The sequence below is a fragment of the Phyllostomus discolor genome, chromosome X, assembly GCF_004126475.2.
Source record: "Phyllostomus discolor isolate MPI-MPIP mPhyDis1 chromosome X, mPhyDis1.pri.v3, whole genome shotgun sequence".
Classification (NCBI taxonomy): Eukaryota; Metazoa; Chordata; class Mammalia; order Chiroptera; family Phyllostomidae; genus Phyllostomus; species Phyllostomus discolor.
Genome location: NC_050198.1, coordinates 7005294 through 7030096, shown reverse-complemented (window position 1 = coordinate 7030096; position 24803 = coordinate 7005294). Strand labels below are relative to the sequence as shown.

Below are 24803 nucleotides of genomic sequence, written 5' to 3'. Positions count from 1 at the left end.
ATTGTTTCCCAATTTAAAACACCACTAAAGCCCTGACTGGTGTGGCTCAGTCAACTGAGCACCAGCCTGTGAACCAAAAGGTCAAATGTTCAATTCCTGGTCAGGGCACATGCCTGGGTTGTGGGACAGTTGTGGCCTAGGTCCCCCATTGGGGGTGAGTGAGAGGCAACCAATGGATGTATTCTTCCCCTTTCTTTCTCCCTCCCTTCACATTTCTCTAAAATAAAGAAGTAAAATCTTTTTTAAAATTACTAAAAATCAGGCTTATAGCTGGTAGTTCACCTATTAACTTTATAATATTCTCTTTTCCACAAAAGCACTTCTATTATCCATATAAAACCCTGTATGCATGATAGAAGTTAAACACAAGTATATTTATGCTTGTGTGAATATACACTAAATATACTGCTGTGCTTTTACATTTTTTAAGTTAGGTTTTTTGAAGTATAATTTACACACAGTAAAATTCATACAATTCTAATGAGTGGATGAAAATTATATAGTTCTATGAGGTTGAATAAACACCCACAGTCATGCAACCACCATCACTATATATAACATTTCCACTACTCCCAGAGCTCCCTCATAAACCTTTGAAGTCAACCCCCTACCCACTATGCCCAGCCCCTGTCTACCACTGACCTGTTTTGTTTCCCTATACTGTACTTTTGGGGTTTTTTTTAGAATGTCATATGAAGAGAATCATACAGTATATATATATATATATATATATAGCCTTTTGAGTCTGGCTTTTCTCAACACAATACATTGGAGAACTGAGGATCCATCTATGTTGTTGCATGTTTTAGTAGTGCATCCTTTTTTATTACTGAATAATATAGTCTGTTGTATGGATGGGCCATAGTTTATCTATTCTCCAGTTGATGGGCATTTGGGTTGTTTCCAGTTTGGGACTATCATGAAAAAGGCTGCTATAAACATTCATGAACAAGTCTTCTTAAGACATGTCTTCATTATCCTGGGGCGAATACCTAGGAGTGGGTCTGCCAAATCACAGAGTCTGCGTTTCTTTATTAGTGATTTTTCCATTATGTGTTCATAAAGTGATTTGGCTCTCTCTTGTAGAAATTGTTCACACCAGCAGCATCAGTGTTTCTGATCTTGAGAGCCAAGTGTCTGAGATGGAGAAAGCTCTGTCCTTAGGCAGCTTGGAGCCTAACATTGCGGGAGAAATGATAAACCAAGTCAGCAAACTCCTCCATTCCCCACCTGCCTTGCTGGCTCCTCTAGCCCAAAGGTATGACTTAGCAAACTGACCCTACAGTGATAATAATGCTTTGTACATGATTAATTGTAGCCAAGTATTTTTCTCCCACCACGAGTTTCATAATGACTTGTTAAGTTGCTATGCTGTTTTCTGCTTAGAATGGGGAAAACAAAGTGGGAGTGTTGAATTTGAACTGCCACTTATCTTTACAGATTGCTAAAAGTAGTGAATGACATTGGCTTACAGCTGAATTTTTCAACCAAGACCATAAGTTTAACCTCTCCTTCTTTGGCTCTGGCCGTGATCAGAGTGAATTCCAGTAATTTCAACACAACTACCTTCACTGCCCAAGACCCTGCAAATCTTCAGGTACATTCTAATTTAGTGTGGAAACAGCCTTTTCTTGTATATGATATACCATATCATACATCATATGATATTTGATAGAGTCTTGTATATGTATATATGAATATGTGACTGAGGTGATTACTGCTTGTAGTCAGGGGTGATATTCAAAATATTTAACATCTAGAACAATGACACACCACAGAATTAAAAAAAAAAAAGGACATTGGTCTTGGCTGGAGCAGGATCTCAGAGGTCTTTGTTGCGGCCCAGTGTTAACCCTTAGCAGCTGGATTGTGGAAGTTTAGGGGGTCAGTAGAGAGATCTAGGTAGTTGAGAAACAGCAGGAACATCAGCTACTTATCAACCAATTCCATTCTTTCAACATGTGTTATGACTACACTGGTGCGAATAGTGGTACTGATTATCAGTCCTGCTTCTAGTTATTTTCTATCCACCTGTTAGAGGGATTGGGGCTGGAGGAGACACCTGAGTAAAACCAAGTCCTCCCTTTTGATTTAATTTTATAGTCTTCCCTTCACAAGTTTAGTACATGTGGATCTATGAAGACTTTGCCCTAATAAGTCACCAAGATGGTATGTTGCTGCTGTGGTCTCCCTGGGGTCTGCAATTATCCTGCACCCCAACTTTATTGAGATATAGTTGACATGTAATATCCTGCACTCCCTGACTGTTTATATGTATACTTAAAATGTTTTCTTTCCTGCTCCAAGGCCTCCTCTCCCTATTATACAGCCCCTCTAGTTTTGCAGCAATCAGAGAAACAAGAACTGATTATACATAAAGACACCACAGATAAATGCTCCTACTTGATCCTCCATCTTGATTAGTTGTTGTGCTTTGTAACTCCTAATATGCTAGCCCCAGACATGTTTCATTATTTTTACTTCATTTTCAGGTTTCTCTGGAAACTGAGCCTCCTGAGAATAGTATTGGTGTTATTTCTCTGCCCTCATCGCTGATGAGTAATTTACCAGCTAATGATGTAGAGCTAGCTTCCAGGGTACAGTTCAACTTTTTTGAAACACCTGCCCTGTTTCAGGTAATGTTGCCACTAACTGCTTTTGGTTTAGGTTTTACTTGGGAATAGGGGACTTATGATTCTTTTAATCCTCACATATCTTGTGCCTGCTATAAGTCAAAAGAATTGCTGAAAAGCTGCAGTTTATTTTTAAACAAGACCTAATGATACTAGTGATGATACATAACAATAACTGATATTTAATGTTTACCAATGACAAGCACTATCATAAACACTTAGAAATATTAACTCTAATCCTCTCAACAACTCTGTGAGGAAGGAACTATCAAACTATTATTCCCATTTTACAGATGAGGACATGGAGGCACAGAGAGGTTAAGTCATTTGCTTAAGACATAGTTTAAATAGCTTAATGTCATGCTCACTTTGGCAGCACATATATTAAATGGCTTAATGTTATGTTCCCTTTAGGATTCATGAAGTTCCCGTTGTGTCCATTTGTGAAATTTAACTCACTATCTAGAGCACTGTATAGTGCAAGAAGCTCTGCTTCTAATTATGGTCCTTGAAAATGTCGCTTTACTCCCTGACCCTCAATTTCTCACCTAGGTTATAAAACAAACACGTGGACTAAATGATCTTCAGGGTCCCTTCATGCTCTAAAACTCTCTAATAACATTTTGTTTTCCCTTGCCATCTTGTTGATTCTTTGGTGAGCTAGGACCCTTCCCTGCAGAACCTCTCTCTGATCAGCTACGTCATATCATCAAGTGTTGCGAACCTGACTGTCAAGAACTTGACAAGAAACGTGACGGTTATATTAAAGCACATCGACCAAAGCCAGGTGGGAGAGGCCTGTCTGGGCTGTTAACTGGCCAGAAACACCTTGTGCAAACTATACCTGGAAGATTTGGCCTGCAAAAAGGAAATCCAGGGGAACGTTAAGACTCAGTTAGGGCAGCATATAAGGCTAGAATTATATAGTCACTCTGACTGACTACCTAATTTCCAAGAAGGAGCAATGCAAAAGCAAGCTCTTATCAATTGCAGAATTTCAGTGCATTTCAATCTGTGGCTGCAGGTCTGACTCTCACCTCCAAAGCGAAAACATCTCTTTGTTCACATTGAGCATCATCTATGATCTTGCTACTCAAAGTGGGGTCTGCACACTCTTAGGCCCCACCCCAGACCCACTGAATCAGAATGTCCATTTTAATAAGCCTCAAGGTGATTCCTATGTACAATTGCTAAGTTTAAGAAGTACTGACCTATATAAGACTCAGTTGCTTCTAGGGGCCAGTATAAAATAAGACATCTCTAAAAATTAAATGAGTTTTATCTAATTGATTTTTGGCTTTTTCAGTTCAATAAATTAATTATTTGTGATGTATCTTTTTACTGCAGGATGACTTAACAGTAAGATGCGTATTTTGGGACTTAAGCAGAAATGGTAGGTTCCAGTCATACCTTTTTCAAAATTTTGAGTAGGTGGGAGAGGGGGCGTAGGGGAGGAAAGGCAGTCATTGGTGTTGTGACCTTGCTAATGAAGTAGATACTCTTCCCAATGCCAACAGGTGGCAGAGGAGGCTGGTCATCAGATGGCTGCTCTGTCAAACACAGGAGGCTGAATGAAACCATCTGTACCTGCAGCCACCTTACAAGCTTTGGCGTCCTACTGGTAATATCCCCATAATACCTGACCTTAGATTCTGGGTCTGAGGGGCAGCTGGGCATCATACCATGTCTAATCTGCTGGATGACTTTGATAGATCAGCAGATATAATATTGTGGCAAAGTTATAGGCCAATGAAAGTATCCTTCTAATAAGCAAATGCACTTGAAGGACAATATTTGAACATAGAAGTATTCTTTCCCATTCTATTTGTACATTTCCGTTTACTCATTTAAATAGCTAGGAGGGCTAGGGAATTCGGATTAAAATGGGTAATAAATTGTTTAGTTCACAATGTAATTTCAAATTATCTTGTTTAATAAATTATCTTATTTAAATCTCCCCAACAGTCCTGCAAAATAGGTAGAAAGGAGCATTGTTATTGTCATTTTAATGAAGTGAGAATTAAGATTCGTTAGTTAATTGTCCGCAATCATAGAACTAAGAAATATAGATCCAGAAGCCAAATTCAAGTCTTTAGATTCCTAGCCTGGTGTTTCTCCAGTGTGCCATAATACACTGGTCAAGTATATGGGCTTTGGAGTCAGCCAGACTTGAATTTGGATCCTGGCTCCTCCACTTTAATAGCTGTGTGACCCTGGACATATTACTTAACCTCTCTGGGCCTCAGTTTCATTATCTTTATCTAATGATAATAATTATGGCTATCTTGTTGGTTTGTTCAATGAACTATTGTTGGGCACTTAGAATACTCAATCAAAGCAAATCATGACTATTTTATTTATTTTAAAATATGTAGTCTTGAAAACAATATTTTATTTTCTAGGACCTATCTCGAACATCCTTGCCAGCAACTCAAATGATGGCTCTGACATTTATCACATATATTGGTTGTGGGCTTTCATCAATTTTTCTGTCAGTTACTCTTGTAACCTACATTGCCTTTGAGTGAGTATCCATAACTAACTGGAAATTTGGATAATAGGATATGTTCACCTCCATTGCCAAAACATATTAATTAAATATGTTCCTCAGCCTACCTTATCCTACATACCCATCTAGTGGAGCCATCTATATGTAAAATTTCATGGGACTTCATGGGAGTATATAAAACTTTGGTTTATGTACTTGATTCTTTCCATTAGTCTATGCACTCACTGAAGGCAGGTGTTGTGTCTTAATCATCTTTGTACCCTAAAATGATGTCGACATTAAGTGTGAAACCGAAGATAAATGAAGACCCTAAAACCCAACAGCTTACAATTTGAAATATACCACAGATCTATGTATAGCATAAGAGCTATGTTTAATATGTTTCTAAATTATACCTAGCAAATGGAAAAAGATTAAATTCATTAACACATGTAGGTTAAAGAAGAATAAAGAATATAAAGCCTCACTGAAAAATACAGATACTTGGTGAGTGTGGCTTTGTAGGTCAAAGCAAGAATGATATTCCAAATAAAAGCATCTCCTTCTTGGCTTACAAAAAGGTCCCCTTTAGTCACTTTTTTGGGGGAATTCCAACAAATTCTGATGCAAGAAAGAAAATAGGCAACTAAACTAAATGAAACAATATGTAAGTTCTGAGATGTAGATTTTGGACCCTGATCAAGAAATGCACACATTTACTTTGAATGCCAAACTTAAGGTCCAGCTGTAACTACAGATCTCCTAGTGGAACTCTGAAAATAATATTAACGAGACTAAATTACCATAAGACCAGCCATTACTCAGAATGATTTCACCAGATCTAATTTCACACACATAAACATGTACATGTCATCAATTAGCTATATTTTTCCTATGTCTGCTTCATTTAGCTATAGTTTAAACTCTTCTTTCCATGATCTCATTTTAACTAATAACATAAGATAAGAGGGAAATCTGGCTATGTTTTGAAGACCTGAATATAGGAGCCTGTTGTATGAGAAACAGCAGCAATGATTCTAGAAGTAGTTTAGAAGAAAAGGAGGGGTGCTCAGTAGACTCCACTATAAACTATTTAAAAGGACGAGTCAACAGTCAGCATGTAAAAGGTTCCACAGAAATACAAACACAAATTTTCCATATGATTCTACTGATTTTTCCTTTGTTGTTGCTTTTAATGCCTGCACACACACACACACACACACACTCAAAGAGAGGAAATTTACATATATGCAATAGTTTCTCCTTACCCACATTTTGCTCTCCACAGTTTCAGTTACCCATGGTCAACTCCAGTCCAAAAATATTAAATGGAAAATTCCATAAATAAACAAACAATTCATAAGTTTTAACTTGCACACTGTTCTAACTAAGTAGCATGATGAAATCTCACACCATACTCTTCCATCCTACCCAGGACATGAATCATCCCTTTGTCCAATATATCCATGCTATTTATGCTACCTGCCCATTAGTCATTTAGTAGCCGACTTGGTTATCACAGTACTTGTGTTCAAGTAACCCTTATTTTATTTAATAATGGCTCCACATCACAAAAGTAGTGATGCTGGCAAATCAGATATCACAAAGAGAGGCTGTAAAGTGCTTGCTTCCTTTAAGTGAAATGGTAAAAGTTCTCAACTTAATAAGGCAAGAAAAAAATCATTTGCTGAGGTTGCTAAGGTCTACAGTAAGAACTAATTTTCTATCTGTGAAATTATGAAGAAGAAAAAAGCTATTTGTGCTAGTTTTTGCTGTTTCACCTCAAATTATAAGTGCATGATAAATGCTTACTTAAGATAGAAAAAACATTAAATTCATGGGTGCAAGACACGAACAGAAAGTGTGTTACAACTGATGGCAAATGTTGCACCAGAAAGCACTGATCCTATTGTATGAAGACTTCAGCAAGGGATCCCCCAAAACAAGTGACACCAAGCCAAGGAGAGATGGTTACACAGATCCAGAAATAGGTTTGGACTGAAAAATATAAAAATTACTGGAGAAAGAAAGAGAAATGCCACATTCACATAACTTTTATTACTATATTGTTTTAATTGTTCTATTTTATTATTAGTTATTTTTGTTAATTTCTTACTATACCTAATTTATAAATTAAACTTTACCATAGGTATGTAGGTATAGGAAAAAAACATAGTATATATAGGGTGTGGCACTATCTACAGTTTCAGGTATCCACTGGGGGTCTTGAAACATATTCCCCATGGATAAGAGGGGACTACTATAGACGTTTACCAAAGAATAAAAATAAATTGCTTAAAACTCACACAGGCATGTAAGGAGAATGTGATGATAATTCTTTTCTCGTCCTTTCCTTTTAGAAAGATCCGGAGGGATTACCCTTCCAAAATTCTCATCCAGCTTTGTGCTGCTCTGCTCCTGCTGAATCTGGTTTTTCTTTTGGACTCATGGGTTGCTCTGTATAACATGCGAGCCCTCTGCATCTCAGCAGCTGTATTTTTGCATTATTTTCTCTTGGTGTCATTTACATGGATGGGCCTAGAAGCATTCCATATGTATCTGGCCCTTGTCAAAGTGTTTAACACTTACATCCGAAAATACATCCTTAAATTCTGCATCGTCGGTTGGGGTATGTATAATTTGCTTGCACAGTGCCTTGGCTTTCTCTGCTTTTTCTCCAGTGTTTTGATTTTTAATTACATAGGAACAATGATGAAACAGGTCACACTTGGCAGTTTTATAAAACAGCTTTATTGTCCTCACATGTTACACTGCCCAAAGAGCAACCTTGCCAAGTCTCTTTCTAGAACACCTGTATATTTCTCCTGGACTAGATATGAACATAAAACTCTTAGGAGGGTTTCCCAGTCAAGATGGTGGCATAGGTAAATGTGGTACTCACCTCCCCCCACAACCACATCAAAATTACAACTAATCTACAGAACAGCCATCATTGAGAACCACCTAAATGCTAGTTGAACAGAAGTCCTATAGCTAAGGATACAAAGAAGAAGCCACAATGAGACTGGTAGGAGGAGCAGAGACATGGAATGGGCTAGTCCCTCCAGTGCTAGGGCAGCAGCTCACTTGAAAGGCATCAGAGAAAGGAGCCAGGGACATACAAGAGGCACTGAATTGTCTGGTTTCAGGGCAAGGGCTGGAGGAACAGCTTTCTCCCAGACAGAAGTGATGACAGATGCCATTGTTCCTTTACAGATCCCCTCCCCTACAGGCAGAGGTGGACACCATATCTGAGTCTCCATCAACCTAACACTTTTCACCCTGACCTGTTGATTTCCAGAGACCCTGACCCACCCAACTTGTGGGCCCACCTGGGCCACCTCCAGTGGCTTTTCCATCCAAAGGCCTATCTTGGTTCACGCTGCAGACTTTCCTGAAATCTCTCAAAGGTTCACAAACCGCAAACAAGTGGCATCTGGCCTGGTCCCATACCTCTTGCTAAGCAGCTCCAAGCCCAGCACTAGTGGCAGCTGGCCTTAGTTTTCAACCTGGCCTCCCCCAGGTACCTCCAAGTTTAGTATAAGTGGCAACTATCTGCCAATCACTTTTTAGTTCATGCTAGGTGGCCCTGGGCAAAGTACAGGCAGTGGTTGACCTTGGACTGCACTTCTGGGAAGGCCCCGCAGCCAGTATACCCAGTGGACAGCTTCAGATCATGCCAGAGCACCATGCACCCACCTCCATGAGCGACACACTAAAGGGGTGGACTGAAGCAAGTCCTGCTCTGTGGGGTGGGCCCCTGCACAGTAGCTCCTCCACTATAGTCACAGACAGTACTCACAACTGATCATCCTGGGGGTTAATCCCTCCTACTGACATTCCAACAGCAACCAAGGCTCAATTACAACAGGAGAGTGCACACAGATTGCATATGGGGCACACCTGGAGTGCCTAGTTCAGGTGACTGGCAAGGTTGTGCCACTGGGTCCCACAGGACTCCTACTACTTAAGGCCACTCTACAAAGACTGGGAAATATAGCAGCTCTACCTAATACATAGAAACAAACACAGGGAGGAGACAAAATGCAGAGACAAACAGGTCCCATATGAAAGAACAGAATAAAACTCCATTAAAAGAAATAGACGGGCAATCTATCTGATGCAGAGTTCAAAACACTTGTTATAATGATGCTCAATAAACTTAGGGGAAGAGTAAATCAACTCAGTGAGAACTTCAACAAAGAGATAAGAAACAAAAAAATGAAGATAGAAAACATAAAAAAGGATCAGTCATAAATGAAGAATACAAAACTGAAATGAAGAATACACTAGAAAGAATCAACAGTAGATTAGATGGAGCAGAGGACCAAATCAGTAACTTGAATGATAAAGTAGCAGAAAACACCCAATTAGAACAGAAAAAAGAAAAAGAACCCCCCAAAATGAGGACTGTTTAAGGGGCCTCTGGGACAACATCAAGTGTACCAACATTTCCATCATGGGGGTGCCGGAAGGAGTAGAAAGAGAGAAAGGAATTGAAAACCTATTTGAAAAAAAATAATGACAAAAAACTTACCTAACTTGGCAAAGGAAATAAGATATACAAGTCCACAGGAAGTGCAGTGAGTCCCGAACAAGATGAACCCAAAGAGGTCCACACCAAGACACATCATAATTAAAATGTCAAAGGTTAAAGACAAAGAGGGAATCTTAAAAGAGCAAGAGAAAATCAGTTACCACAGGGGAGCTCCCATTAGACTGTCAGCTCATTTCTCAACAGAAACTTTGCAGGTCAGAAAAGACTAACATGAATTATTCAAAGTGATAAAAAGTAAGGATCTACATCCAAGATTACTCTACCCAGCAAGGCTATCATTTGCAATGGAAGGACACATAAAGAGCTTCCCAGATAAGAAAAAGCTAGAGGAGTTCATCACCACCCCAAGTATTAGAAATGCTAAAGGGTCTTTTTTAAGAAAAAGAAAAATATGAATAAAGTTGTAATAAATATATATCTATCAACAATTACTTTAAATGTAAATGGATTAAATGTTGCAATCAAAAGACACAGGGAGGCTGAATGGATAAGAAAACAAGACCCATTCATATGCTGTCTACAAGACACTCACTTCAGATTGAAACATACACACAGACTGAAAGTAAAGGGGTGAAAAAAGTTATCTCATTAAAATGGAAATGGAAAAAAAAGCTGGGGTAGCAATATTTATACCAGAAAAAGTAGACTTTAAAACAAGGCTATAACAAGAGACAAAGAAGGACCCAGAAATTCCACTTCTGGGTATTTATCCAAAGAAACCCAAATCACTAATTCAAAAGATTCATTGCAACATTATTTACAATAGCCAAGATATGAAAGCAAGCTAAGTGCCCATTAATAGACAAATGGATAAACAAGATGCGGCATATGTACACAATGGAATATTACTCAGCCATAAAAAAGAACAAAATCTTGCCATTTACAACTGCATGGATGGGCCTAATGGGTGTCCAGCCTGCAGCCTGTGGGCCACATGCAGCCCAGGATGGCTGGAAAAATGCAGCCCAACACAAAATCATAAATTTACTTAAAACATTATGAGATTTTTTTTTGTGATTATGTGTTACAGTGTATTTAATGTGTGGCCCAAGACAAGTCTTCTTCTTTCAGCGTGGCCCAGAGATGCCAAAAGGTTGGACACCCCGGTAACCAGATGGTATTGTGCCAAGTGTTATAAGTCAGACAGAGAGACAAAAGCCCTATGATTTCACTTATATGCAAAATCAAAAGAACAAAATAAAACAGAAATAGACTCATAGATACAGAGGACAGTTTGATGGCTGCCAAAGGGGAGGGGGTTGATGGGCTGGGTGAAAAAGGTAAAGGAAATAAGAAGCCCAAATTGGTAGTTACAAAATAAATAGTCGTGGGGATATAAAGTACAGCATAGGGAATATAGTCAATAATATTGTAATAACTATGTATGGTGTCAGATGGGAACTAATTTATTGGGGTGATTACTTCATAAATAATATAAATGTCTAATCACTGGGTTACACATCTGAAACTAATATAACATTTTACATGAAATGTAGTTGATAAATAAAAAGACATTTTATAAAAAACTCTGAGGTTTAGAGCTATGAATTCTGTTTGTATCTTTAGCAAATAGAATTGGGGCTGGCACACAGAAGGTGTTCAATAAATTGAAAAAGTTAGCTTGGTAACAATGAGACCAAACTCTCAGCCTCTAAGCTCCCAGCTAGCCTCACTCTGTTCTGTACCTCCCAGATTTCATACACATCATGCATGATGGTATGCTCAGAAGGGCAGAGTGAGTGAATGTACAGATAAAACATAATGTAACTTCATTGCACACTGGCACAATATTTTAGATCATGTTGCCTATTGGCGGTAGGTCCAAAGTCTTAGAACCCCAAAGATCTTGAAGGTTTCTTCATTCAACTACTCAGCAAATGTAGGAACCTCCTCAACCTGACTTAGATTGATAAAAGATAATCTAACCTCTGTTTCAACACTTCTGTTTTGGGGGGATCGCATAACCTTTATTACAAAACAAAATTCAACTAAGTAAATTTTAAAGATCTTACTGGCTTTTTTCAATGATTCATGAATTGAGCAGCATCCAGTCTGGCAGGCAGACTGGAGCTCCAATGAGCTGTCTGATACGAAAGATTTTTATAGGCAGAAGGAAGCAGGAAAAAAGATGTTATACCAGCAAAAAAGCAGGTTGGTTTCTGCAAGGTCACTTTCCTTTAGGGGATGACAGGGGCCTGTCAGGCAGATGACCTAAATAGTGCTCACAAGGTGACTGCTGACTGACTGGTGTAAGATTCCATTTCTGGGAAAGCTGAAACTGTAATTAAGTCTTGGTTTGGTGACATGGAGCTTAGCATAAACAACTCCATTTGGGACCTGTTGACTTATTTTTAATACATTACAAGGCAGTCAGTAGCAATTTTTTAAAGCCCTACAGTTCTATTTTTCCATTAAAGTTCATTTGGCTCTCTATTGGCATTTACCTGGGGTCTTAGTTTTATTCTCTCAGGCAAAATCACCACCACCACCATTATCATCATCATCTGACAACTCTTCTGCCAAAGAGTCCTTTAGATAATCTACAAGTAATACATAACATTATGTATAATGCCCATTTTTTCAATGTATTTTCACACAAATAACCCCATAAAAGATGAGTCAGTGAGGTTAACAAGGCGGTTATTGCTAACTTCAGGTGAAGAAACCAGCTCAAAGCAATGACATGATTTACCCCAATTCACATAGGTTCAAGAGCAGCCAAGCCTGGCTTTCCGATTTCTTCTGTATATTCTTTCCACTGTATTACAGATTCAACCCCTCTCAAATTTCCTTCTCTTCCTCATGCTAAATATTCACTCAAATACTCCCCACACAAAAGGATTGCAGAACGTTTACTACCCTTGTCACCGGGCCTGTCATTATAGATTTGTGAAGAATAACAGAACACCTTTCAAGAAAGATAAGTCACTTCTTTCCAAAAAAATAATAAGTCACTGCTCTGACACTGGCACAAATTCTGTAGAACCCTGAAAGGTCTAATTTCCTTGTCAAGGACTAGCGCTATACTCCCAATATCTTATTTTTAGGAAAGTGTCTCACTTTGGAAGTCATATGTCAGTGTATCCAGAAGGTACAAATATAAAAGATAAATGAAATATGATGTTAGATTGTACCAGGAAACCCAACCTGTCTGTGGGAATGAGTTGTTTTTTAGATCCCAAAAACCTTGAGATTTGGTGAAAGGCTGGTCTGTGTGAGGTGTCTGCCTGGGGTCAGGTGGAGGGTGATGGTGGGGGTGAGAAGGACTCCTGCCCAGCCAAAAGCCATTTTAAGCTGGGAGAGGCCTTCTCATTGGCCTCCTCTTAGTGGAAGTGCCTGTGGGCCCTTGAGAAAGCCCACATAGTAGAATTCATCACCTCCAAAGCAACCAGGTCACGCTCCTCAATCCTTCAATGGGTTCCAGATAATCAGTCAAGAACTTTTGAGTTTCACAATGAAAGATTTGCCAGGAATTGCTGGTAATCCTCGTAAGCCGACTATGACTCACATTTTGTTTACATTTTGGAGTCTTTCACTTTACCTCCCACGTGACACTTAAAATTATATTCCAAGCATGTATAAGAGTAACACCAACCACTATAGTGGACAAACTCTGAAATCCCAGGAGAAGATAATTTCTTATTCATGAACAATCCAGTTAGCAGGAACAGAGGAGTCTCTGATCTTGCAATTATTCAGGATTTAAACCTCAGGAGACTCTGCTCTGTCTCAACACTGGACTTCCAAGGTTGCCCTGAATTTGGGAGAAAGAGAGTAGAGGATCTCATAGGTTTTTATGGGACAGGCCTAGAGGTGGAGCAGATCACTTTTGTCCATATCCGTTGGCCAAGACCTAGTCATGTTGCCACATCCACCTAGCTGCAAGAAGGGTTGGGAGATATCCAGCCATGTGCCGAAGAAGAGAAACTGCATTTGGTGAACAATTCACCGGGCCCTTCTGCCAGAAGAAAATAGACCATGATCTCTATTTCTTCTCACTGCCTTTGGTTATTAGAACTATGTGTGACTGGTGTTTTCCCATCTTCTAGGAGTACCAGCCGTGATTGTAGCCATTGTCCTGACTATATCCCCAGATAACTATGGGCTTGGATCATATGGGAAATTCCCTAATGGCTCACCTGATGACTTGTGAGTACTAAGCCCCCGAGGGAATGTTAAGTGAACTGGAAAACAGAATTCTCTGAGAAAGTGGGCCATCTAATCAGCATATTGACTATGACTCTCATCGTAATAAAATCCAGTAACATTTACAGCAACTTTCGCACATTATATAAATAGATAGATATAGTCTGGCAGAAGTAATACCTGCTTGAGTATGGTTAGTACGGTTAATATGGGTGTAATAATTTATAGTTTTAATTTGAACATTTTACATACAATGTCATGGTACTCTTAGTGTGATTTTGTTAAATTTCAGAATTAAATGCTTATGATTTTATAATAAAAAAGTGGCATTACTGTGCTAGACCACATGTATATATAGATATATATGTATATCTACACATATATGCATATATACATATGTGTAGGTATACATATATAGAGAGAGAGTAATTGGAAATACCATGCTACTACTACTTAAGTATTAAAAAAATAGAAAAAAGTATTTTGAAAGAAAATACTTTTATAAGTCTCTCATAAAAAGTAAATATCAGTTATCAGTTACATTATGTTAGTAAAGACTCACGGAATAAAGTTACTAGGATTTAAAAGGAGTAAAATCCTAAATGTTTTCAAAGAATAATTTTTAAATATTTATAGTAACCAAGTGTCCTAAAATAAACTCTCTTAGGTTCTTTCCCTATAGTTATAAATGGTTGTGGAGAACAGTGGTTTTATCAGTTTTTTTTTCCTCTTTTTTACTTGTAGGAAACGTTCATTGCTTCATTTTGAACCATATTTCAAAATTGTAATAAGTTTTCCTGTTTTCCCCCCAAATTACAGTTGCTGGATCAACAGCAATGCCGTATTCTATATTACAGTTGTGGGATATTTCTGTGTGATATTTTTGCTGAATGTCAGCATGTTCATTGTGGTCCTGGTCCAGCTCTGTCGAATTAAAAAGAAGAAGCAACTGGGAGCCCAGCGAAAAACCAGTATTCAAGACCTCAGGAGCGTTTCTGGCCTTACATTTTTACTGGGAATTACTTGGGGCTTTGCCTTCTTTGCCTGGGGACCAGTTAATGTCACCTTCATGTATCTCTTTGCCATCTTTAACACTTTACAAGGTAAGCTCTATAGCACTAAATCTGCACTGAATGATCCCAGTTGAACTTAAAAATATCACTACTAAAAGAGTATCTTGAAAGTGGTTTATTTAGCTTAAAATATATTCATTGAAAAATAGATTTATCTTTGAGAAAGGGTGCTTGAGATCCTGGGAAGAAAGGCATTCACTAAATTCAAGAAGTGGTACTTTTGCCCTGGCCAGTGTAGCTCAGTTAGTTGGAGCATCATCCTGCAACCAAAGGTATGACATGGCTTTGATTCCCAGCAGGGGTTCGTGCCTGGGTTGTGGGTTCAGTCCCTGGTCTGGGCACATATGATCCCTGGTCTGGTCACATACGATCTTTGGGCCAGGTGTGAGGGGAGCAACTGATTGATGCTTCTCTCTAGCATTGATGTTTCTCTCCCTTCTTCTCTCTCTAAAAAGCAATGAAAAAATGTCCTTGGGCAGGGATTAAAAAAAAAGAAGAAGTGGTAGTTTTTCCCTCCTTTCCCATCATCTCCTCAAAGAACATACTGAGAGGAACCTGCCAGGCAGGAACTCTTTCTGGGAGTCAATTACTCTTCCTTTGCTTGGTTCCTTACTTTTTTAAAAAAAAAAATTTATTGAAGTAGAACTTCCATACAGAAAAGTACACATGCCATAAATGTTTCTGTGAGGTCTCACCACTCTAGCCTCCCTGGTCTGTGTTTGACTGGGAGACAATGATAAATATGGAGTCAACAGACAGACCCAGGTGGCAGCAGCCTGGCCCAGTGGCTAATCCTGAGAAGTTGCTCTTCTGGGACATGGAGCAGGAAAGGGTCAGGATTTGTGTATCACCCTTACTTCAGAGCTTCCGATTTGGTAATGAAGCCCAGCTGCAGTCATTCCAAACCCTCTTAGCTGTATTCTTTGCAAAAACAAATTACTAACTCTTTTAGACCAGTGTTATAAAAGACTTGTCAGCTATGATTAATTTTTAATGGAAGTATAGTGCTTTGGCATTAAAAGCCAAGCAGTCTAATAGGTTTACATTATAGTAACAATAATTCATGTCCCTTGGTTTCCTTTTATTCCAAATCCTCTGTTGGGATGCTTATTAATTGCATTCTAATCTGATTGTTTTAATCTTTTCCTGTTGCCTTTAGCTCCCACAGCATCCCCCTGTAGTTCTATCAGGCAGTAGATCATTTTGCTTGTTTTCAAAGAAATCTGAACCTGAGACTGAATTCAAATGCTTAATTTAGCTGTTGGTTCTCATTTTATTTGTAGGAAACCAGTTAATATGCTTGTTGGTTACACACAATAGTTAATTTTAACCTACAATATACCAGTTCCTGAATTGGCATATCTAGGTATTGCACTGCATAGAATTAAACAGAAAAGTTTTATTTGCCAACAATGGCATGCTGTAAGTAAGAGACACTTTAAAGGAAAATAAATATGCTGAGATCACACTAATCATAAAAACAAAAGCAAGGCACTTACCCTCCTGTATTTAATGTGGAAACTGAATCTGCCTCTTTCTTTTCATTTCCCCAGCATGTCTGTTCATTAGAATATGAATGGACAGAAGAAATGTAGTTTTGTTTATAAAAGGAACCTAATTTGCAGGGCTTTGGTGTTGATTAAAGGAGAGGTATGTTTAGGCTCTGATTTGGGACTTGGGTAGCCCCATTTTCATCTCTCTCATACATGCTGTTTCTCTCCTAATGCAACAAAGGGTAGCAACCCAGGCAAATGAACAAAGGCGTGCATGCACTATTCAAGATATGAGTCTTTAGTCCTTTTGGCTAGTGTGGCTTGGTGGATTGAGTGCCAGCCTGCGAACCAAAGGGTCATTGGTTGGATTCTCAGTCAGGGCACATCCCTGGGGTGTGGGCCAGGTCTCCAGTAGGGGGCATGTGACAGGCAAGCACACATTGATGTTTCCCTCTCTAAAACTAAATACATAAAATCTTTTTTAAAAAGATATCAGTCTTTAGGATGAACACCTGAAAAGACACACCTGGTGTTTTAAAATGAAGATTTTAAAGTGGATAAATTGGGGGTTAGGAAGAGGGAGAACTCCAGATTTGTCCCTTCATTCAGCAAATATTTATTGGTGAAAGCACTGAGGAGTCACAGTAATGGGGCTGTGTGGTAAGCCCTGTGACTGCAAATCTAAGACACAGGTAGATTGGGGTGGAGCCTGAGGGCCTATTCAAGTCTGGAACGTCGTTTTCTTCTTAACCAGGATGCCAGTGGAGAATTTCCTTGAGCAGGATAGAGGGAGGCTGGAAGACAGGAGGATAGTGCTACAGTGCCCCAGGCTTGTAGGGAAGAGGGGAAGGACCAGGCAAGGGCTGAAAGGAGGAGCAAGGGATGTGGAGGAGATGCATTTGACAGAACTTGGAAGGCAATTATAAATATGAAGGGGTGGGAGGTAGGAGCCTAGGTCCGAGCTGGCATCCTGGCTGGATATCTTGTACTTCCAAAGGTAGGGAAGGCAAAGGACAAAGAAGAGATAGTGAGGTTAATTTTAGAAATACAGAATTATCACTCTTTTTATAAGTATTTGTTTTTATCTTACAGAGTCTCCCAGGGTGCCTTTAGATAGCAAATTAACCCAGGACTTTTGATTTTTTTTCAATTTTGCACAATTTCATTTTGCCTATAATTGCCAAAGATTTTATCTTTTGTGCAAAGGAAGCTCATAACATTCAGGTCTTAGTTTGGAATTCATTGTGTTATTGTTACAGAACAAAAGGGGGGCCAAGGGCAGCCGAGGCAATATACTATTACCCGAAAGGAACCCCCCAGGTTCCTTATGTCCGCCGCCAGAGGAAAGACATCTCTCAATGCCCGAGATTTGTGAAAAGGAATTTATTATTCATTTGAAATAACACAAACTAAAGTTCCCCACGAAAGCACACAGTCCTCCTGGCACCCTCCACGTGGCAAAAGGGAGCACTTCCAAAGCCTCGTGGTCCTGACTCTCACCCAAGCCTCATGGTCCCATCCAAGACACCAAAGCCACGTGGGCCTAAACAGACGCGTGGTCCCAAAAAGAGAGATGCCCAATGGCTGCTGTGCCTCCATTTAAATCCCAGCGCCAATCTTCCTCTGCAGCCCCATTTCCGGCTCCTCTCACAATTGGCTACACCTGCCAGCATTCTGGGCAGGTGTGGCCCTGTGGTGTGGAGCCAATTATCTCCAAGCTCTTCTGGACCCTGTTACAAATCCCTATTTGGGGCTCCCCTCTTGGCTGCACCATGTTACATTATGGGTCTTTCTTCCCCCATAGGATTTTTCATATTCATCTTTTACTGTGTAGCAAAAGAGAATGTCAGAAAGCAATGGAGGCGGTATCTTTGTTGTGGAAAGTTACGGCTGGCTGAAAATTCTGGTAAAGATTTATCTTACTTTTTATCCTTCTAAATCTTGAGGAAAAGATTGTATAAGTTAAGATTCAAAGCAACTGATACAAAGGGCTATCAGATTTGGAAATTAATGAATGGAACCTGCTCAACAGAAAATATTGTGAACGTTAGGGGCAAAAAAACCCTAATACATTAAAAAATAATCACTCATATCTAGGAACTTAATAAGCAATAGAATTAACATTTGGCTTTTTTTAGATGAAACAACAGTGAAAATTTTAGAATGTATTTCCTTTTGAACTAATGTTTCCCATTTACCCAAAGTAATTTTTGATATTTACCTTCATAATTTTTTAAGTCTTGACCTTGTATATAAACTTTAACAATCATTTATTTGGTTGTTTGGTTATAGCATACACTTGGTTATTTGGAAGTTATAATATTTTCATATTCTGTTGGATTGTACAACAAATAGCTCATTTTTAAGAGAATAAGAAAAATTAAGTACTGTCTGAAAACTAAACTCCTTTTGCATGAATACAACCTTTGCAGTACTGCAAAGATCTGGTTGCACAAGATATATATTCAGAAAATGGCAGTATATGTAGTTTAGTCATTTGCATGGATTTAAGAACCATGAGTCATCATAACATGGTTGATGTATGTTCTTTTTTTTAAATTTTATTTTAATCATTGTTCAAGTACAGTTTTCTCCCAATATATGTTCTTAAGACAGTCCTTGCCTCCGAAGTACTACCTAATTCAGTGGATATTTATAGAGATAATCAAATTAGCTTGGCCTTTAGTTCTAAGAGAACATATGTTACTTTTACAAGTAGTCACTTAAAGGACAAATGTATATAGTCTTAAATGAACAGACATTTCGTCATACCAACTTGTGAAATGTGCAATTTCTCTGTAATATCTGAAAGTGGGAGATCAGTTGCTAGAACAAGTTACATTGTGATCTATCTCTTGCCTTTGAGCTTCAACATTCCTCCCTGTTTTTCTGTAATGCTTATTCTGCTATAGACTGGAGCAAAACTGCTACTAATTGTTTAAAGAAGCAGACTGTAAACCAAGGAGTGTCCAGCTCTTCAAATTCCCTACAGTCAAACAGTAACTCCACCCATTCCACCACACTGCTAGTGAATAATGATTGCTCAGGACTCATGAGCGGGAATGGTATGTATGTCTCAATATAGTATTTCTTAAGCTAGTGTTAGTAGTGTTCATTTTATTAAAGTATTATTATCTGTTGATGGCCTTTTTGCTATGGAAAATGAACAATTATATATATGGCTAGTGGGTCAAAGCATGCTTCTCTTATAAAAGAGGAAGTGTATTAATCCAAATGTATTCACTTCAGAGCAAATACCAAAACTGGGTTTGTTTGTTTTTTTTTATCTGAAGATTCAGTTTTTTGTAATGGGAATTGATGATGACCTAAAAGTTTTAATATTGCAAATCCTGATTTAAGTATTACCCAAGACTTCTGTTATTTCTGTGCAGCTAGTACCTAGAATACTTGATAAAATTATATCAATTTTTACCTCATCTACAATTGTACACATCTTCAACATGATTAAGCCTTTCTCTTTTTCACTTATCATGTTTGTTCATTATTTTCCACAGTGTGGCTGCCTTGTGACAGTGCCCAAATCCCCACAAGTATATCAAATGCTGTGACCATATTGGTGACAGTATATATCACCAATATATGAACAGATTATTGCTGCTGCACCTGCCTTACTCATTAATTCTGACATTTCTAGCTAACACTTCCATTACATTTCCTTTCTTTCATAAGACTGGACTGTTCATTACTCATAAAAGCTTATCTATTTCTATCTTCTTTGGCTTCTTAATATATCTTCTGCATCTTTATAAAAACTTAAATTCCGCTGGTATACTTTCTCCCTTCCTGGAGAATTTGCCTTTATTCGTTGTTTTAGGATATTAGTTATTTTCATGATGAATTAAAAAAATTATGAGAAGGTTTACACATACACCTACCAAATAATTTTTATATACACCTACCAAATAATTTTCCAACCTCCCAAAGATGCCTCTAGATTGAGGTTTCTCAACCTCAGTGCAATGGACATTTGCAGCTATAGAAATCCTTGCTGCAGGGCACTATCCTGTGTATTTTGGGATGTTTAGCAACATCCCTGGTCTCCACCCACCAGATACCAGTAGCATGCCCCCACTCTCCCCCAGTTGTGACAACAAAAAATGTGTTCAGACATTGGGAAATGTCCTCTGAGGGGTAAAAATCTCCTGCACCATTGAGAACCATTGCTGTATAAGCTAAGAAATGGCTGCCACATGGCCTTAGCTCTTTACTGTAGAAACTAGGGGAGAGCTGTGACCTCTATACCAAAGGGCTATATCAGGAACAACTCACTATAGGTAAACAGCATAGAGGCAGTGATAATTAAGGTTAACTCATAGTTAATATGAGAAAGCAAGTTCAAAGTAGAGAAATCAGAGGTGTGAGATGAACCATCAAGAATCATAACCTATCAAGTCTAATGGCTTGGATAGAAGTGTTTGAGTCTCTTAAAAGCCAACTTTATGCATATTCTAGAAAGAGCTGAGATGAAGCCTCATTTGCCCAGCCTAGGAATATGTTGCCATCCTTCAGGGAATCAGATTTGACAGAGGCAGCACAGTTTGCACAGCTGTCTGACATGACTAATTTGACACAGCTATTTTTGCTGCCTGATGGTGAGGGTGGGGTTGCATTTTAGGCCACCAAAATAGCTAAGTATTTATTTTAATACCATATAAAATGCATGCCAGACAGATATCCCTGACTCCTCAGCCCACACACCAGGATCTAGAGTAGACAAAGATGGGATAGGCACTTTCAAAAAAGCTGGAAATTTAATGCTTTGTTTATTATACCAGGTAAAATTGTTCCTGCACCAGAATGTTCTCAAAGCAAAATGCCTAAATCAGGACAGCTGCCTCAGACAGTTACATGCCTTATTTGAGCTGCATCAGAGATGGCGCCATGTTAACAATATCTAACACTCAGTTTGTGTGAAAAGTACATATTTCAGTTACGGGCTGCCTTACAGATTTGTGTACCAATAGCCATCTTATTTGGTACATGGACCAAGTAAGCTCACAATTTGGAAGAAACCTCACGTGCTGACTGCATCACTTCTGAGCCATTTAACCTCAAGCAAAGCACTTAATTTCTGAAATGTTAGTTTCAATGTCTGTGAGATGGGGATAATAATTGCACCTATCCCACAGAATAATAGATGATATAATACTTTTAAAGTTCTTAGCACTGTTGTCATTATTATAAGTATGGCATAAACTAACAAATAGGCTTATTATTCAGCTTTCTACATTGTCTTCTAATGGTATAATGGTCAGAAGGATGATGTCAAGTAGCTAGAGGGTCTCAGCTGTTATGCATGCCCCCCTCCCCACACACAATTAAAGGTCTGCTTGAGGTGGAATCCAAATCACAGTTTCTTGGGAATACCCAGCTGCCCCCTGGCTTGGACTCTGAGGCTGGAATTGGTGGTTTCCTCTTGGGAATCAGTCCTATCCTGGTCCAGTAAGAGGGGCAGGTTTAGTCTACAGGAGACAGTTTTTTCCTTGCCATGACTGTTGTTACTCTGGGTTTCTCTGGTACAAAGTTATTTTATAGGAAGCTTAGGGAACCAAGAACCTTATAAGAGGACATATGGAGATCTCTGTTAACCTTAACCTTTTGGGATAGATCAGAAAATTAAATTAGGTTATATTACATATATACTGCTACTTGAAGTCAATATATGTTCAACCAGAGTTAGGAAATGGGCCTTTTAAAATCAAATATATTGTTTTGCTTCATATTTTGACCATTTCATTTTAAAAAACTGCCATAGAGGAAACATTTTCCAATTTGTTTTTGCTTCCTTTGAGTGGCCTTAGGGAAGGAATGAAAGTAAGTAAAATATGACAATATATCATAAACATTTTTTTAAAAACATGTCTATGTGGGTATACTTAAGAATAAAGTGATATTTAAGTTTACTTTTAAAATGCTTTCTGTGGATACTTCATGACATCAATTTTATTTTTCTTTATATAGGGAATGCTTCTACAGAGAAGAATGGTGTTTCTTTCAGTGTTCAGAATGGAGATGTGTGCCTTCATGATTTCACTGGAAAACAGCACGTGTTTAATGAGAAAGAAGAGTCCTGTAATGGTAAAAGTCGTATCGCTTTCAGAAGGACTTCAAAGCGAGGAAGCTTACATTTTATTGAGCAAATGTGATTCCTTTTTATGAAATCAAAGCATGATGCTTGACAGTGAAAATTTCCATTTTTACCTTTTCTGCAATGTGAGATGTATGAAAAATCAACTAATTTTATACTCAGCAACCTCTGGAGGACCATAAGCTAACTGAGGGCAGTGGTTACTATTGAAAGAGGAAACCAAGATATTTTGAGACATTTACAACTTGGTTTCTTATCCTTCATTTTAAAAGAAGATTGGTTTTAAACAACATAGTAAATAAGATTCACTTAAAGAAAAGTAGTTCATTTCCAGCCACATTTTAAACAGGTTATGTTATCTTTGATAACATCATATAAAGCAACTGTTGACTTCAGCCTGTTGGTGAATTTAGTTGTGCATGACTTTGTTGTAAATAAGCTAAATTCTAGTGATTCACATGTCAAAAGTCTTACTTCTACATTATTTTGTATTTATTTTCTACTGTGTAAATTTATTTCTTTGTAGAATCGTGGTTGTGTTGTTGTGTCTACTGTTGTAATTCAAAAAAATCCTTGCTCGTTCAGTAGGTTCTAAAACTCTTTTTGGAGATTATATGGGATGTGAAATACAGAAACTTCATTCATATGAAGAAATGATGATGCCAGTCAGATTGGAAAAGTGTAAGCAGACAGTTCCATAATTAGTTCATATAGTGCCTTTGAGTGAAATAGTAAAAAGGTGCCACCACTAGACAGACACAGCCCCATGGGCTCATGGTTTGGCAAACTGAGTGGAGACTGCATTTTAGCCCCACTCACCCTCTAGGGCAGGGATGTCAAACTCATTTTCACCAGGGGCCACATCAGCCTCGTGGTTGCCTTCAAAGGGACAAATGTAATTTTAGGACTGTATAAATGTAACTGCTCCTTAACTAGGGGCAAGGAGCTCGGTGCTGCCGCTGGGTAGAAACAAGGTGCCAGGCAGATAAAACAAGGTGGAGGGCTGGATTCAGCCTGCGGGCCTTGTGTTTGCCACCTGTGCTCTAGGGTGTACCCTTGTACAGGGTGTGGACTGTATACACCTGGATACATGGCATTCAATATCCATCTCCTGACCTTATCCCTGATCATTAAATTATGAAATCTTCACCAAGATGTTTAGCTTAATACTGTGGCCACAGAGAGGGAGGGAAGTGTAATCTACACCGTGTCAGGAAAATTGTGAATGTGGAGGAGATACATACACTGCCACTTCACATATCCCCAGAGCCTTTCATACAAGGGGAGTAGCATAGGCATTACTTTTTAAAGGTGATGTATATAAAGAAAAAAATCATATTACTGTTCTTTACAATGGTACTTTGTTGGTTGTAATGACTGGTACACTCTGGCCCAGCCAGAACTATAGTTATTTTTTAAAAGAGCTCTAGTCTTAAGAATGTATAGTGACAAGGGGAACAGCTGTTGGGAATGGGGAACTATCCTGCGATGCTATTATTTCTGTATGTATCAAACCCTGATTGCTCCTAGTTATAGAGGGTCTATCTTGCTTCCCACCTATAGCTGCTTGAGCAGTGCCTCAAGTGTGTCCTTATTAGGAACATTTCCAAACCCTTTAGTTAGGTCTTTCACTAAGGTTCCCTTGCATATATTTCAAGTGAATGTTGTATCCCAGGCTAACCATAGTAATAATGTAATACACTTCTGTGAGTGCTGATTTGCCTTTGCAATATTTCTTCTCTGATATATTTAATTGTCTTGTATTTATATGTTAAAATCGACAAAAATATTAAAATCAACAAAATAAATTTGCGATTAAATCCTCTAAGTTTGAGAACTTTCACAAAGAGAAAACATTTGCAGTCCTTTCCCTGGAGGTGTGGCATTGAAGTTGTAGCACAGACCTGATTATGATGACGGTCACGGTAATAGTAACATCCTTTGGCAAACAGCAGGTGCCCTGTGACTGTGAAGTTAGAGCAAGGTTTGTTCCGCCTCATGACATCAGTTTCGGATTTCTCTCTTTAATTTCCCTCTTATTCTTTCAAGATTATCTCTTTAACACATGTTGCTATTGGTCCACATGAGCCCCAGATTTGGATCCCCCTCAAGTGTCTGCTTCCTTGGCATCAAACAGTAGGATTTCAAGGGCAGGATTTGGGGTTTCTGGGGAGTTGATTAGCATATGGGAGCCACAAAAGGGGAAAGCTGGCCTCAACTCGTAAGAGGTCTCTGGGCAATATCTCCTTCAACAATGCTCAGCTACTTCAAAGATGTTGAGTAGTGAGGAAGGTGGTAAAGAC

At 38.7% G+C, this 24803-nt stretch overlaps 1 protein-coding gene and 1 long non-coding RNA gene across 12 annotated transcripts in view; one reads left to right on the top strand and one right to left on the bottom strand.

The window, feature by feature from the left end:
- Window positions 1-13705, bottom strand: part of LOC118498571 — a 73238-nt gene extending 59533 nt beyond the window's left edge. The window contains exon 1 of the long non-coding RNA XR_004901060.1: window positions 12124-13705. This is a non-coding gene — a long non-coding RNA (uncharacterized LOC118498571). The remainder of the gene's footprint in view (window positions 1-12123) is intronic.
- Window positions 1-24324, top strand: part of ADGRG2 (adhesion G protein-coupled receptor G2) — an 83780-nt gene extending 59456 nt beyond the window's left edge. For all 11 annotated transcript variants that reach the window (XM_028522191.2, XM_036016941.1, XM_036016942.1 and 8 more), the window contains 13 exons: window positions 1087-1258; window positions 1441-1597; window positions 2493-2636; window positions 3298-3420; window positions 3981-4026; window positions 4151-4254; window positions 5036-5157; window positions 7482-7750; window positions 13729-13828; window positions 14645-14928; window positions 18196-18297; window positions 19304-19456; window positions 22374-24324. In XM_028522191.2, the coding sequence (XP_028377992.2) occupies window positions 1087-1258; window positions 1441-1597; window positions 2493-2636; window positions 3298-3420; window positions 3981-4026; window positions 4151-4254; window positions 5036-5157; window positions 7482-7750; window positions 13729-13828; window positions 14645-14928; window positions 18196-18297; window positions 19304-19456; window positions 22374-22558 (1961 nt within the window). In that variant the 3' untranslated portion in view covers window positions 22559-24324. The remainder of the gene's footprint in view (window positions 1-1086; window positions 1259-1440; window positions 1598-2492; window positions 2637-3297; window positions 3421-3980; window positions 4027-4150; window positions 4255-5035; window positions 5158-7481; window positions 7751-13728; window positions 13829-14644; window positions 14929-18195; window positions 18298-19303; window positions 19457-22373) is intronic.
- The last annotated feature ends 479 nt before the right edge of the window (window positions 24325-24803 follow it).